This window comes from Schistocerca nitens, chromosome 3, assembly GCF_023898315.1.
Source record: "Schistocerca nitens isolate TAMUIC-IGC-003100 chromosome 3, iqSchNite1.1, whole genome shotgun sequence".
Classification (NCBI taxonomy): Eukaryota; Metazoa; Arthropoda; class Insecta; order Orthoptera; family Acrididae; genus Schistocerca; species Schistocerca nitens.
Window position 1 is genome coordinate 993,484,550 of NC_064616.1, and position 15,963 is coordinate 993,500,512.

At 39.5% G+C, this 15,963-nt stretch overlaps 1 protein-coding gene across 4 annotated transcripts in view; it reads left to right on the plus strand.

The window, feature by feature from the left end:
• Positions 1 to 15,963, plus strand: part of LOC126249056 (biotin--protein ligase) — a 399,528-nt gene that overhangs the window by 21,221 nt on the left and 362,344 nt on the right. For all 4 annotated transcript variants that reach the window (XM_049950694.1, XM_049950692.1, XM_049950691.1 and 1 more), the window contains exons 2-3: positions 13,294 to 13,474; positions 13,549 to 13,670. In XM_049950694.1, coding sequence (XP_049806651.1) covers positions 13,330 to 13,474; positions 13,549 to 13,670 — 267 coding nt within the window. In that variant the 5' untranslated portion in view covers positions 13,294 to 13,329. The remainder of the gene's footprint in view (positions 1 to 13,293; positions 13,475 to 13,548; positions 13,671 to 15,963) is intronic.

Genomic DNA, 15,963 nt, shown 5'->3' on the forward strand with positions numbered 1-15,963 from the left:
GAATGATGCCCTCTGTTGTGTATTAAGAAGAGCAAAAAAAAATTGTATATCGAATTGAGCTGTAAGAAGTCACACCTGAAGCTGGGGTGTACTTTTTTGTAATGTGTAAGGGTGGGCTGAAAAGTAAAGCCTCTGAATTTTATATTCTGTTGTCAATGTCGCTTGAGGAATTACGTGTCACGTATATTAATCAGTCGACTTTCCTGCTTCACTAATGTAAGTTGCAACCCTCTGCTTCTAGAAGGTTTGGAATCGTAGCAAGTAACAGGATGGTGTTTAACATAGCTATGCGGTGCATGAGAGGCCCTCAGAAAAAATGAAAGAATGAATTGAAGAGATGGTCCATGCACGGAGCACTGTCTCCTTCAGCATGACAGTGCCACACTACATGCAAGCATTGTGACATCTGCAACAATTCGCTGCCTTGGGTTCACTATCATTGATCATCCTCCATACTGTGAAGGTATGAACCCCCATTACTAGATGAATATTTCTAGTATACAAGGATTGCATTGTGGAGAGCGAGCGCGCTACATGGTGCACGAAATTAAAAAATCGCTTAGTGATTGCAGGTCATCAGGGAGTGGTAGTGAACCACAAAGTCCTCAGAGAGAGGAGGAAATCGGTATCCCTGTAATGTCTAAAGAATTACTTGCTCTTCTCTAAAATATGAGTAGCTAAATAGTTTCATTTAAAACTGATATGGGTAATAAATTAAGTGCTTTAGACACTAATTTTATAACTAAATTAAATTCTGAATTAAGTTCTCTGAAGACTGATGTGGGAAATGAAATGGCTGTATTAAAAACTAATGTGGGCCAAATAAATAGTCAATTGGGGTCAATGAAACAAGAAACTGTGACCGAATTAAGTAATAGATTAGAAAAAATAGAAGAGAGCTGGCATTCCAAGGATGAAGCGGTTGAGGCTGAGCTGAGGGGTGAAATTGTTTAGGGGCGATAGAAAAGAGGTGACAAGGCAGTCTTTGGCAGAAGTGAGTGCGAAAATAGTGGCTAGCAATGATGAGTCAAAAGCTGTGCTGATAAATAAATTAGACAGCACAGCTGATGATCTCAGAAAGGAAATGGCAACTGTCACCTCAAAAGTAAATGAAAATATTACCCAGATAGAATTGTATAATGTTTCGGGTCATGCTGGGTGTCCAGTAATGCAGGCCTAGTGGAAAGACATTTTCAGGCGAAAACGGATATTGTGCTGTGGATTTTTTGGCCAGTTGCAAGGACTGTTTTCTGCCTGGGATGTCAGATGAGGCAAAAGTAAAATTTGTAAAGAGAATGCTGGGAGGTTCAGCTCAGACATGAGCTAACAAATTTAAGGATCAGTTCATTTCATTTGAAATATTTGAACGAATGTTTCTAGACAAATACTGCAGTAAAAATAAGCAGTGTAGGTTACAAAAAGAGTTTCTGAATGGACCTGTGTACAGGGTAGGTAGACAAACTATGAGGGAATTTTGCCAGGAAGAGTTGAATAAATTAGTAAATCTGGATCAGCCTTTAGGTGTTTTAACAGAAATATCTACTGTAAGGAGGAGACCACCTGAGGAGCTACAATGGGAACTCATACATTGCCCCAATGATTCAGTGGAGAAGTTTTTAGACTTTGTTGAGAGGATGGAGTAGGCTATGTGCTATTGGCCTGGCTCAAAGGGAAACAATCCAGGGAATAACCATAGGGATCTGGGGGAGAGAAGAAATATCAATTGGGGTAACAATCATCAAAATGGTCACAGAAATAGGAATTGGGCAAATAATCATTAGAGCCATCATGGGGACAGAAACATAAATGAACATTGGAGAGGAAATGGGGGAAGATATAATGAAGAGAGCCACAGTCAAAGGGATTTTAGGGGCAGTAATGTGAGAAATGAACCAAGGCCAATGCTGGGAAATGGACCTGGAAGAGGGTGACAGAACAACAGCACACAGCAGGGACAGCATTCTTTAAACTAGGAGTTGTCTCAAATGGGGTCCACTTTGGGACAAGACAAGTTGCAAACAATAGGGCCAAGAGATGGAACAATAATAATTATAATCAGACCAGGTGTGGTTATTCTAAAAGGGTGTGTGAAAATGATAGAAGTAGGAGAGGGGAAAGAATTTGTGGTATGGAGGCCATTTTAAATGATGAAAATGTATTGGGGAGCTGGTGCATGGAACGTGGAAAAAGGAGAGCTTTTAAGAGGAAGAATGTTAGAGGTTTAAAGGCCCAAATGGAAGAAATCAATGCTGAGAATGTTTTTTGTAAAGAGTTTGGGGGTGTGAATTCTGAGAAAGATAGTATTGGTTTGGTGGGCATTATTAACAGGTCAGAGACTAAGGCACTGTCTGAAGGTATAGATGGATGGTGTGATGGCCAAAGTGTGTGTGAAAGTAATAGTAAGAAATTTGTTGAGTCGTGTGTAATGGAAGCAGATACAGTGGATGATAATGTTAATTCTGAGAGGGCCAAGGTGCATGAAACTAATGGTTTTGTAGATGATGGTAATGATTTTGGGGCCATAGTGCCTATCGTTGATGTAGTGATAAATGAATATGTACCAGAGAGTGTGTCTGGTGAAATTTATGAGGTTAGCTGTGAGCAGCCAGAAGGGGCTGGTTTTGAGATGTCTGGTGAAAGTGTTTGTAATGTGCAGGATGGTAATGCAAGTGATGTTTTGGTGGGGAAAGCTATATCTGAATCCATGAAACATGATGAAACAAATTGTGCTAGTGTTTACATGCATGGGGTTAAACAGCAAGCTAAGAATGATGAACAGTGGAGAACTAAGGGGGGAATCTGAATTGAACTTAAATGATTGGGTAGCAAGGGCAAAATGGTTGCAAAAATATAGTCCAGAAAATTGGACAGTAGGGAAATATTATTATGTGAACAGTTTAAAGCAGTTAAATGTTGAGGATGAGGCATATTATGATGTACTCAAGAAAATATTTGATGGGGATAAGGAGTTTGATGGTTTAAGGGGGGGATTTTGTAAATGAAATGAGAATGTGCTGTGGAGAGTAACTGCAGGGTTACAGATTGTTGGAAATTAGTGTGTGATGAGGGAGATGAAGTTGAAAAGGTGAATAATTATGTTGTGTATGCGGATGAGCAGTATGGGGGTATGGAAGAGGCTGAATGGAATACTGGTTGGATGGGGAAGAGTGTATGTGATTTTGATGCAAGTGTTTGGGTGGATTTTTCTAAGTATATACAGAAGTTGGAATCAAAGGTATGGGAGAGGTTTAGTTTTGCCAGAAAATTAGAATGGTTAGGCTTAGAAAATAAAGAACACAAATATGCTTTTGAAGTAATATTTGAAGGGGATAATGAAATAGAATCATTCAATGGGGGGCAAGTATGCACTATGGAAAAGTACTGTGCTAATGAAGTGGAGGAGGATCTTTTAGCAAAAGTAGAGGTCAAGCAGAAACATTTTAGGAATGTGCAACCAATAGTTAAAGTCAGTGAAGAAGCCTTGGTGGACACAGTCAGTACAGTCAGTGGGATAGCAGAGGGTTTCTACAATTATATTAGGAATGACAAAATGGTAGAATTCCCGGACACAGGGGTTAGAATAAAAAATGCTACTGGTAATTATAGCAAGCCAGTGAGGAAGGAGGCTGTGTTAGATGTAAACATTGGTGGAGAGTTGTTTAGTCACCCATTCCTGGTGATTCAAAATTTAGGTATAAATATGGTTCTGGCTACAGATTTTTTAAATAAATGTGGGGCAAATATTAACTGTGGGGGACAGGTATTGGAATTGGATGTTGGGGGATGTGTAAAGGAGACAAAATTTGTAAATGCAACAAGTGATGATTTAATGGCAAGCTTGCACATGGCCCAGTGCTTGTTGGATGAAGTAGGGATTGAGGAGGAGATAAAAAGGAAGGTCTATGAGACAGAGGGTATTGGTGACAGTGAGAGGGAAGAACTGTATGTTTTACTGGTAGAGAATAAAGGTGTGTTCTCAGAGAGACCTGGGAAACTGGTAAATTTTGATTATATTCTCAGGGTGAAGCCTCATGAGCCTAATAAGAATTTTTGGAGAAGTAAACATTGTGTGTTGTGGTATCTGAATAACTGTTGGGCTTATATGTATAATCTGCTTAATTTTTGGTTCATGGGGGGGTCCAGCACAAGGTTTTATGTTGTTTGAGAAATTTGGGGGCGTAATTGTTAACTTGAACATATGTTGCACTGGGTTCTGTATGTAGATACACCAAACTTCCTTTGGTGTATGGGGGTCAAGTTTGTGGACTGAATATTAGGGTAAGCAACACAGCATGGAGATTGTAAAATTAAAGTTAGTTCATTTTGCTGTTTGTAATCTCAGTCTGGGCTACATGATATGAATAGAGGATATTTTAACAAAATGTATAGGTGAATTTTAATAGAGATTTTTAAAAGTAGATTAAGCCATTTTTTTTAGGAAACATTGCCAAACCCTGGAATTTAATTCATGGTCTGTAATAATCTAGTAAAGTTTATCTTTTAGTTTCTGCTGTCAAGCCATGACAACAGTCAGATATTATTTAAAGTCTGTATGATTCCTGCCACATTATCGGTATCATTTTGATCAGGGAGGCTTTGTCGCCAAGCAGTACTGCCTCAATGACATGGGCATTTCTAATCTAGTATTGAACAGATTGTTGGGCACAACTATCCAGCTGTTGCTCTAGCCTGTTTCTTAGTGATGGTTTGCCCTGAAATTCTGTCTTAGCTGTGTCAGCTCTGGGTTGCATGAGGATGGGTCTAGGCTGGACCACTCTATGGTAAATGGGGAAAACTTTCTTGTGTATGAGATTTTCATTGGGGATTTTGTGTGTTCCCTTGTAGTGCTCCAGAAACTGGCTAGTGGGAGGACAGGAAATAGCGCCAGAGTAGGGAGCTGTGACACTACATCTAGTCTGGGGGCATCCCTGGAAGACAGTTTAGGTAGTGAGAAGTGATAGTGCTGTGAAACAAGTTGATAAATGATACTTGTTCCAAAGTGAATAGATTGATTGGAAACAACGTGGTGTGCATAATATGCTGCCTAAAATAAGTTAGTTAAAAAAAATTGATAAAAGTTATTGTGATTTTGTTAAATTTGTTTGTGTTTGTTTTGCTTTGCCAGATCTGTTGTACTATACACACACACACACACACACACACACACACACACACACATAGAAGACACGAATTTAGAATCATGGTTAAGGAAAAATATACTTTTTGGATTGGGGTTATTTACAGATATGTTACAAATTTCTTTTGGTTGGGCACAAAATACGTAGGGAATTTTACTTAGTTTAGGGTGATGCCACCGCCAACTAGATTGTCAAGTAAACTGTTAACATTGTAGGACTAATTTAACATGAGTGGTCAGTCACTCTTTTTGCGTTTTTTTTTTTTTTGTCGGTGCTACTTGCTTCCGCATTTACTGCGTGCATGCACTAGCAAGTGGGTATTGTGATGGTACGAACCTACGTTACTAGATGAATATTTCTAGTATGCAAGGATTGCTTTGTGGAGAGTGAGTGCGCTACATGGTGCGCGATTCGCGGAAGTGCGTGGCGCGCTTCCGCGAGATTTGCAACGGTTGGTGGGATGGTCTCCGCCGCCGGGCGGCCACGTGGCCCGCAGCTTGGGGCATTGTTTGGTTTTTTGCGCATTGCGCGAAAACTATGCAACTTACGGTGAAGAGCGATGTGGCAGTGGATTGTGGTCAGCAATATGCAACTTCTGGAAGATCAATCTTTATATCAAGTCACGAGACACAAAGGTTATAGTAACCTCAAAATCGGTTAATATCACGAATACTGAAAGATTAATAAAAATAGTAAATAACACCTTACAGGGATGAGCGAGCACTCATTAAAAACGTTTCATCATAGCGGATCGAGTGCCGTAGTCATATTTTAAGATTCATAAATAATTAAGCCTGTAAAGAGCAATAAACAAAGTTTGAGGGAAAATTGTTTATAAAATTCAATAGAAAATTCATGACGTAAAGAACGGCATTATATAATATTTTCGGTGGCATCACATGTATTTTAAACTAGTTAAGTTATACTGTACACTTAACTTGCAATAGTTTTCATTCTTTGCAAATTATTATTAACATTTATCGCCCATAATTAATTAATTATTATAGATATGAAGATTTTGAGCTGTGCAATGTGTAGATTACTATAGATTACCTCAAAAAATGGTGCTATATGCAGTTCTGTGTTAAAACTTTGCAGCACAGATATCAACAAATAAATTTGTGCTAAGTGGCAAAATTTTGCAAAAACTAAAACTTGATTTACGGGCGATAGAATAATCCTAGAAATTAATGTAACATAGTAAATAAGATGTACTTTTTAGTGCGGTTCCGACGGTGTACTTATTTCTGTCGAAGGATGTATGTATCAAAATTTGTAACCTTAACTGGTGAGATTGGTACTTGCGTAACCTGGGGGGAGGGGTGGGAGTTGAAGTCCGAGCCTATATAAGCGAGTGGCCATCTCGGCCAGTGGTCGGTCGTCGGTCAGTCATTTTGGAGGGTGGGTGGCCCGTGTGGTCGTTTGAGAATTCTTTTTTCGCGCAGATTTATTTCGACAAATAGTATTGTTTAGTGGTGCAAGTGTGCAAGCATATATTTGGTCGGTGAACTGGAAATGCTACGATTATTTGTGTGAGTACGAATTACGAGGTATACATCGGCATAAGTGAACGTGTGGCGATCTGTGATTTCGCACCAAAACTGCTAAAACAAAGAGGACAGCGGGACTTGTGGTTCTGTTCGAATTGATTGAGTAATTTTCGTTTATAGCAGCCTACATTACTGCTATTGGGGGCTCGGAGTCAAATTATTATTAAAGTAAAACTGTAAACCGTCTCACCATTGCTAATTTCATTGTGTGAAAGAAAAGTACAATGCCAATAAATAGTAATTGAACTGTGTCGTGAAAAACTGATTTTGCTATAATAATTGCCTAATTTTTGTTCCCTAGCATAAACTGTACTCATGAATATTAATTCAAAACTATAACTAATGTGCGAGTGTGGAACAGTGTACTAATGCACCAAGTATGGAAATCATCCCCTGAGACGTGAGAGCCAAAATTGGCAATAACATTTTTTTTAACATTTGTATATGCACATTCGAGTGAACTATTCGACCACACTTGTTTATTTACCGCCCCATCGCAATATGAACCCGACATGGCCCCATACAATTTTCATCTGTTTTCAAAACTTACATAACAGCTTGGAGGACTTCACTTTCATAGTGATGAAGTGGTGCCGGCAGAGGTGAGGCTGTGGCTGTGTCGAGAAAGTCGGGCATTCTACAGTGGCGGTACGAACAAACTGGCCTGTTTCTGGGAGAAATGTGTTCGTTGCCAGGGTAACTATGTTGAGAAATAAGTATGTGGTCATGAAGAATAAACATGTAGAATGTTAATAACATTTGTCTTATGTAAAAAATCTAGAAGAGTTCTCTCATAAAAAACTCGGAGGCATTACTTTTCAGCACAGCCTTGTCGTTCCTACCCTATTATTTCATAAAAACACCTTATAATATTGGTTGGCATCTAAATTAAATGTAACAAACTGTCATAATGTACTAGCAGCAAAGGCTGGTTGTACTGTCAACAACTCACAGATGGGGGTATTCATATTTATGGGCCCCAATTTCTCTTATCTTGTCTTTGTGGCTCTTACATGAAATGTATGTTGACAGCAGTAGAATCATTCTGCACCGAGTGAGGTGCTGGACAGGACAGTGGTTCAAACCCGCATCTGGCCATCCTGATTTGTTAGAATAATTACTGCACACACAGAGACATTCAAACAATCATTCTTCCTGTGCCCCATACATGAATGGAACAGGAAGAAACCCTAATAACTAGTACAATGGGGTGTACCCTCTGCTATGCACCTCACGGTGGTTTTCAGAGTATAGGTGTAGATGTAGGTTTAGGTTCTCCGTGATTTCCCTAAATCACTTCAGGCAAATGCTGGGGTGGTTCCTTTGAATGGCCACAGCCGACTTCCTTCCCCACCTGCCGTAATCTGGTGTGATGGATAACCTCGCTGTTTGGTCCCCTTCTCCAGATCGACCAGTCAGTCATTCTGCAGTCAGCCACTGCTACTGGATCCCTAAATTTTGTCAACAGTTTTATGTGAAAAGAATGTTGTCTTCCCGTCTGGGACTGCCATTTCAGTTCACAGAGTATCTCCTTAACACACACATGTTGATCAAACCTACTGCTAACAAATTTAACAGCATGCCTTTTAATTGCTTCAATGTCTTTAATCTGACCTGACGGGGAGCCCGAAAACTTGAGCAGTACCCAAGAATGGGTTGCACTAGTGTTATATACGTGGTCTGTTTAATAGATGAGCTACACTTTCCTAGACTCTCGAAGTTCACCATTATTCTTCTCTGCTGCTGATCTGACATGCCCGTTCCATTTGTTATGTTATGCCTAGATGTTTAAACAATGTGACTGTGTCAAGCAACACACCAAAAATGCTGTAGTCGAACATTACCTGGTGGTTTTTCCTACTCATCTGCATTAATTTACTTTTTTCTATATTTAGAACAAGCTGCCATTCACCAAACCAAACAGAAATTTAAGTCATCCTGTATCGTCCCACTGTTACGATGATGATGACACTGTCCTATACATTACAGTGTCATCAGCAAGCAGTTGAAGATTGCTGCTCACCTTTTCCATCAGGTCATTTATGTATGTAGGCAGCAAGAGCCATTGTTCCACATGCTCAGACCTTTGTTAATGATCTGCAGTGGGCCACTGTATCAAACACTTTCCAGAAATCTAGGGGTATGGAATCTAGCTGTTGTTCTTCATCCATGGTTTTCAGGACATTGTAAGAGGAAAGGTCAAGCTGAGATTCGTATGGTTGATGCTTTTTAAATCCATGCTTATCTGTGGACGGAAGTTTTTCTGCCTTGAGGAAATTTATGATATTCAAGCTTAGAATATGCTTAGGAATTACGCAGCAAACTGAGGTGAAGTTTTTTTATTTTTATTTTATGGGTCTGTTCTTTTATCCTTACTGTATACAAGAGTCACATGCGCTCTTTTCCAGTCACTTGGGTCTTTGTGTTGGATGAGAGATCTATGATAAATGCAAGCTAAGCAAGGGCACCAATGCCAAAGAGTACTCTGTGAAACTGAATATGTGGTGAAGTGCTAGTTCTGAGCTATATGCAGGGTGGAGTTTGGTGCAATAATACTAAACATATGGAAATACAGATGTGTTATCAACAGAAAAATACATGTAAAGTTCAATGAACCCAGAAATGCTGCTCGAAGTTGTTCCCATGCTGTTCTAGGCAAACATTGCACCTTCTCAACACATATTTACAAATATTGCCTCAAGTATTCTTGGACTGTAGGCTTTCAAATTGTGACTGGTTTTGTTCGTTCAAATGCTTAACGTGTGAAATTTTGATGGAATAAATATAATTTTTTAGTATACCCAGACTGAAAAATTCATGAGGTGATATCTGGGGCTCATGCAGGCCATTCAGTAGTACCCCTTCTGCCAATCCATTCATTACAGTTTTTATTTAGAGAGTCTCTGACAATAACTCCATAATGTGGGGGTGCTCCATCGTGTTGCTCTATCAGCTTTTCCTTAACTGGCTGCAGATGGTCAAAAAGTGGACTGTTTTCCATTTCTAAGAACACTTCTTCAAGCGTATTTAGCTAACGCACGGATTTGACATTACCTTTAAAAAGTAGGATTCAATTAGCCTATCACTAAAAATCCCCACCCATACACTCACACCAGGTGAGGTTAATTCTGTCTCCATCACCATATGGGATTCATAGAATCACAGTAGACACAAGTGTGTGTGTGTGTGTGTGTGTGTGTGTGTGTGTGTGTGTGTGTGTGTGTGTGTGTGTGTTCACTCTGCCATTCACTGTAACTGTCCCTTCGTCACTCCAAAGAATGTTTTCGCAAACCATGGGATCGGCTTCTTGTCGGATTGAGTACAACATGCAGGATGTTTTATGCCTGTCCAGATTATCTTCATTTAGGCCTTGCGGTAAAGCAGGTCTGTATGGTCTCAGTTTCAGCTTTTCAGAATAATTTGTAGGCTTGTAATCCTTGGATGCTTTTATTTGAGATTTAGTCGGCAATTACTCAAAACTCAGTGTGACAACGTAAAGATTCTCTTTTTTAGTAACAAACATTGGTCTACCTGACCGAGGAAGCCCCGCAACTGACCCAGTTTCTTCAGATGTTGAATTTAATTTGCCAATGCCTTGTCAAGATGGAGGGTGGATGTTTGGAAAGTGTTCCATCACAAACATCACCATAATTATGATCATGTTTCAAAACAAATACATTCTTTTCTGTAGTTAACTTCCTATTTCATTGTTTCTCAGATAACTACAAACAACATAAGCTCAAACTGCAGGTGCCAGATGACTTATGGATATTACACATTAGTAAAGTTCACAGCTGACTACCACTTATAGTAAGCAAAACAGTCTAAGGATTGCTAGCTACAACTGACTTATGGTGCACACTATAGTTTTGCTCCTCAGATGTGACAGTGTAGATTGTACGTGAATCTTTGCCATAGAAGTTGAGTACATGTTAAACTAATAGGAAAATGAATGGCAAATCTTCAGTGGAGCGTCATTACACAATATTATATGATATGTCACTGCAGCATTAATGTAGTTGAGTGCAAATCAGGTATTCAAGATGTTCTTTGTGCGTGCAATGCAGATGTGCAAATGTCCCATCTGTGATACCGTACTTGTTCACATATTCTAGCCTGGCCTTAGATGATGTCACTTGCTGCATGGTCACATTTTTCAAGTTACTATGTATTAAGGTACAATTCACTATATGTAAAGCTGTACATGTGCAGCCACAAAACTGTGGAGGGTTTAAGTGTGACAATTGGGTGGCCTATGCACCAGTACATCTTCATCCAATCTCTGTGAACATCGTTGTTGAAGTGTTGGCATATGTCATTTAAATGGGGCCGGACACCAATTACATATACCCAGACATTGTGCATAATGCAGCACACATTCTGATGGACCAGTTGTCTGAAGCCTTGTAGCAGGATTCTTCTCAGTGCCTTGTAGAACCTGTTCTTGCAGTCTCATTGCACTAATTTGACATGACTCTTTCATTGGATGATCTCATCTTTCACAAACGCAAAAAAATGGTAGCACAAGTCATAAATTTGGATTGGATTGTCCTTTAGGGGTTTAACATCCTATCTGCATCGAGGTCATTAGTGGTACTGTCACTTGCGTGACGTGACGTGTTGTAAATCTGTTTCTCCCACCCAGTTTCTTTCACTGGATTAACTAAGTAATATTTCAACTTTTTACAGATAAGGTAACAATCTTGGCTCTTAGGCCAGTTATAATCCACAACTAGTAGCATCTGTATAAAAGGTATTCTTGTGAGATGAGAAGAATATTTCAGGGATAAATGTATTATGGAAAGCTCTCCTGCGACTGTGGAGGGAAGCTTTGAATAACCCTTTCAGTATGAAAACCCTCTTGAGTGACCATGGGTTTGGTGAGGTCATACTTGGTAAGGTCATGTAATGATACAGAAGGAGAGGTTGTGGTATATGATACCAGTGTTAACTTACAGATGACATTTGGTAATAGTGAGATGCAAAGATATAATTTCATGTCTCAGTGCAGTCAGTCAAAACATTTGCTTTTGCTATACTAATTCTCAGTGTGATACAGTTGATAACAAGCTTGTAAGTATATTGTTAAGGGCTACAATAACAATTGCTAACAGTGATTTGATACTGATAGATCAAGTGTTCCCTGGCTGTATATTGGTGCGGTAGAAGCAGCCACGGTCTGCGACAAAGTTGCTCTTCTGATGCATGTGTTCAGTGCTATAATAGAATGAGGAATGTAGTTAATGGAAGCAAGAAACAGTTTTATGGGGAGTGGGGACCCACTCTCAATCATCAGAATCTTGATGATAACACTGGCATTCACAAGCATTGATACTGCCAGTTGCAGTGTGTCAGTCAATATCATTATACAGAAGGAAATAAATAAAGTGACAGCAGAATGGTCAGGTGCATGAGAGATAAAACCTTGCCTGAAGAATTAAGAACTGCTGGGGCTTCCAGTGTAAGTATAGAATGGATCGTGGGATTTCAGAAGCATTATCTACAGCAGTGTTGAAGTGAAGTAAATATTGTTTGTGGCATCCTACATAATGATGGAGCAGCCATCTAACATTTCCTTTCAGAAGGACAATATTTGAAAGTTTGCCTTGATCAAAAGATAATGCTGGAAATGATTCCTTAGTAAATCCAGAAGTTTGAAGTTAGGAAAACTAATCTAACCTCATTTTTTTCTTTGGATTAAGAATAAGCAATATCAAGGACCCAGTTTATGTTGAAAGCGTGCTATTGCAGATGGTGCTAACTATCTGTACAATCAGCTTACTCAGGAAGAATCATTGAAACTTTGTGTTGAGTGTAAATTGTGCAAGGCTTTTGTGGTTTCTTATGGCAGGCACTTAATGTCACCAAAGAATAGTGTCAAATTTGACACATCTTTCTTCACGTCTCTGTATGTCCATCTTTTCAGAGATGGTTGTGGGACTTGGCTGTTCAGTACAGAATGTCAAATCAAATACCTTTTAACTGTCTGTGATTTCCAGATTCTTATTTTATTTGGCTACAAGTTTCGGCAATTTACTATGCCGTCTACAGGCCCCCTGACTGACATGTAGGAAGATTCCGACCTCAGTTCTGGTCAAAATAGGAGCCCTAGATTATTCGTCAGCAGAGGATGGCCGAAGGGATCGCTGTATCGAGCAGAAATCCACAGATACCAGTCTGGCCCCTATTTTGACTGGAACTGAGGTCGGAATCTTCCTACACATTGGTCAGGGGTCTGAAGATGGCATAGTAAATCGCCAAAACTGGTAGCCAAATAAAATAACAGTTTGGAAATTAGACGGCTGAAAACTGTTCGATTTGACATTCTGCATCTTTCTTCGTGGTACCGTACTGTGATTGGAAGCATTTTGTTACCCTATTTGCACTCTTACAATTGCAAAAAGTCTCTAGTGAGTTTTTTTTTGTGTTAGACTAAAACACCATTGTCTAGTAGTAGTTGTTGTTGCCAAATATTGGGATTAAGTAGGATCTCAATAGCAATGATTGTATAATTATAACATAATTTTCCAAAAATTCTAATAGTTTTATTCAATTTTTATTGAAATGTGTTCTTTCCTATGTCTTATGATTATGCTCTTTTCCAGATAATGTGAAAAATACATGCTAATATTACGGTCACAATGCTGACATTGTACTATATGGTGACGTCTATAATTCACGGATGGCGCTTGAGACTGTTGGCAGCTAGAATAAGAAGACTTCTAACATTAAATAGCAGCCTTGTTCTCTATAAGGAAATGAAAGTTGTAGCATTTCTGGGAAACAGTTAGTACAACATCAGATATTTGGATCTCGAAACTTGTCATCCTTTAGTTGTCTAATTGGGCTGCTGTTTACAGGTGGCCTGATATCGGAGATGCGTGGAATTAGTTCAAAATGCTGTTTCAATAAATATCGAGCACGTCTTGGTGAACTAATCTGGTGTATTGGTAACAAACGTGCCATAACAGTCTTCCCAAAAGTAAGTTGTTAGTTTTTGATGTCCTTACTGTCTGTATTTTAAATCAATATTTGCTACATATTCGAGGAAATATTTTTTTTGAGTATTAAAATCCAGAATTGTGAAGCTACATTATTGTGGCATTTAAATATTAAAATCGATATCAGTATACTTAGTGTGGTTAGAAGTTAAAAGTCGTGCGAAAAATTCAATGTAATGCCATCTGTCAACATCACATAAAGACATCTTATTTTTGTGACTCGATAGAAAGTGACATCGAATTCCCACTTACGTAATAATGATTTTGGTAGTGACCACACAAACTGGTGTTAGGAAGGAAAATAGGTGATATTGGTATTCATGTACACATTGAGCAACCCTGTCAAAATACACTAGTCTTTTTCAGCAGTGTCAACAGTATAGCTTGTGACGAAGTGACCTGTTGTTGAAAATTATTAGCCAGTACTACCAAACCCTGTTGGTGCCTTTGTGGAGCCAGTGTCTAGGCACATCACCTTAGCACTGTATACTTGGTGATGGAAGTCGGAGCAGTACATAGAAGTGCAGTAACTAAAACTTCCTGGTGCTTTCAGTTCTGTATCTGCCAACAGGATGCTTGTTATATATGGAATCCATCCACTGCATTTGCAGATCTGGCAAGGTGTCACTCTGTTGGGTGCAAGAAAAGGAAACATAGTCCTAAATATCTTGAACATCAGCAGTGGCTACCTGAGAAATGACAGAGAAAGTAGTGTGCTCTCTAAACAGTTCACCACACACATGAACTTTTCATTCCCCTAAAGGAGAGGATGGGTGTATGGTTTCTCTACTCATCTTACTGGCTAATCCAGTTCCCTGCAAGACGTGCACCCAACTCGAGGTCCCTATTCGAGATTGAAACGAACTCCACTGTATCCTACAGTCCTGAAGTTGAAGGCACTCAAGCATATGTTGTACAGGGATGTCCAACCTACAGGGTGATATGAGAGAATTGTCTTCTCTTGTTAAGAGATACAGGCACACTTGAGAGGTGCTATTTATAGGTGTACACCTATTGATGAACAAATATTGTCACTAGGAATGCACGAAAATGCTCTATCAGGAATAATTGTCTGATAAACCACCAGCTTAGGCGAGGATGAGGGCACTCTCTGTTAAGATCAAAAGGGAGCTGAGATGATAGTGTGGCTAGTAATGATATTATGACAAAGTAATAACATTTAACAGCACTATATTGTAATGATATACTTTTAATTTAACCCCCCCCCCCCCCCAGCCCATCGGTGGGGAGGCTTGCGTACCTTAACATTACAGATTGCTGTACCGAAGGTGCAACCACAGTGGAGGGGTATCTGTTGAGAGGCCAGACAAACATGTGGTTCCTGAAGCAGGGTAGCAGCCTCTACTGTAGTTGCAGGGGCCACAGTCTGGATGATTGCTTGACCTGGCCTTGTAACATTAGCCAAAATGGCCTTGTTGTGCTGGTACTGCGAACAGCTGAAAGCAAGGGGAAACTACAGCTGTAATTTTTCCCAATGGCATGCAGTTTACTGTATGGCTAAGTGATGATGGCGTCCTCTTGGGTAAAATATTCCGGAGGTAAAATAGTGCCCCACTCGGATCTGCGGGTGGGGACTACTCAGGAGGACATCATTATCAGGAGAAAGAAAACTGGCGTTCCGCGGATCGAAGCGTGAAATGTCAGATCCCTTAATCAGGCCAGTAGGTCAGAAAATTTAAAAATGGAAATCGATAGGTTAAAGTTAGATATAGTGGGAATTAGTGAAGTTCGGTTGCAGGAGGAACAAGACTTTGGTCAGGTGGATACAGGGTTCTAAATACAAAATCAAATAGGGGTAATGCAGGAGTAGGATTAATAATGAATAAAAAAATAGTGCCATGGGTAAGCTACTATGAACAGCGTAGTGAACACATTATTGTAGCCAAGATAGACATGAAGCCCATGCCTACCACAGTAGTACAAGTTTATTTGCCAACTAACTCCCCAGATGATGAAGAGATTGAAGAAATGTATGATGAGATAAAATAAATTATTGAGATAGTGAAGGGAGAGGAAAATGTAATAGTCATGGGGGACTGGAATTGGATAGTAGGACAAGGAAGAGAAGGAAAAGTAGTTGTTAAATATGGAATGGTGGTAAGGAATGAAAGAGGAAGCCGCCTGGTATAATTTTGCACAGAGCATAACTTAATCATAGCTAACACTTGGTTCAAGAATCATTAAAGGAGGTTGTATATGTGGAAGAAGCCCGGAGACTATGGAAGGTTTCAGATAGATTATATAATGGTAAGA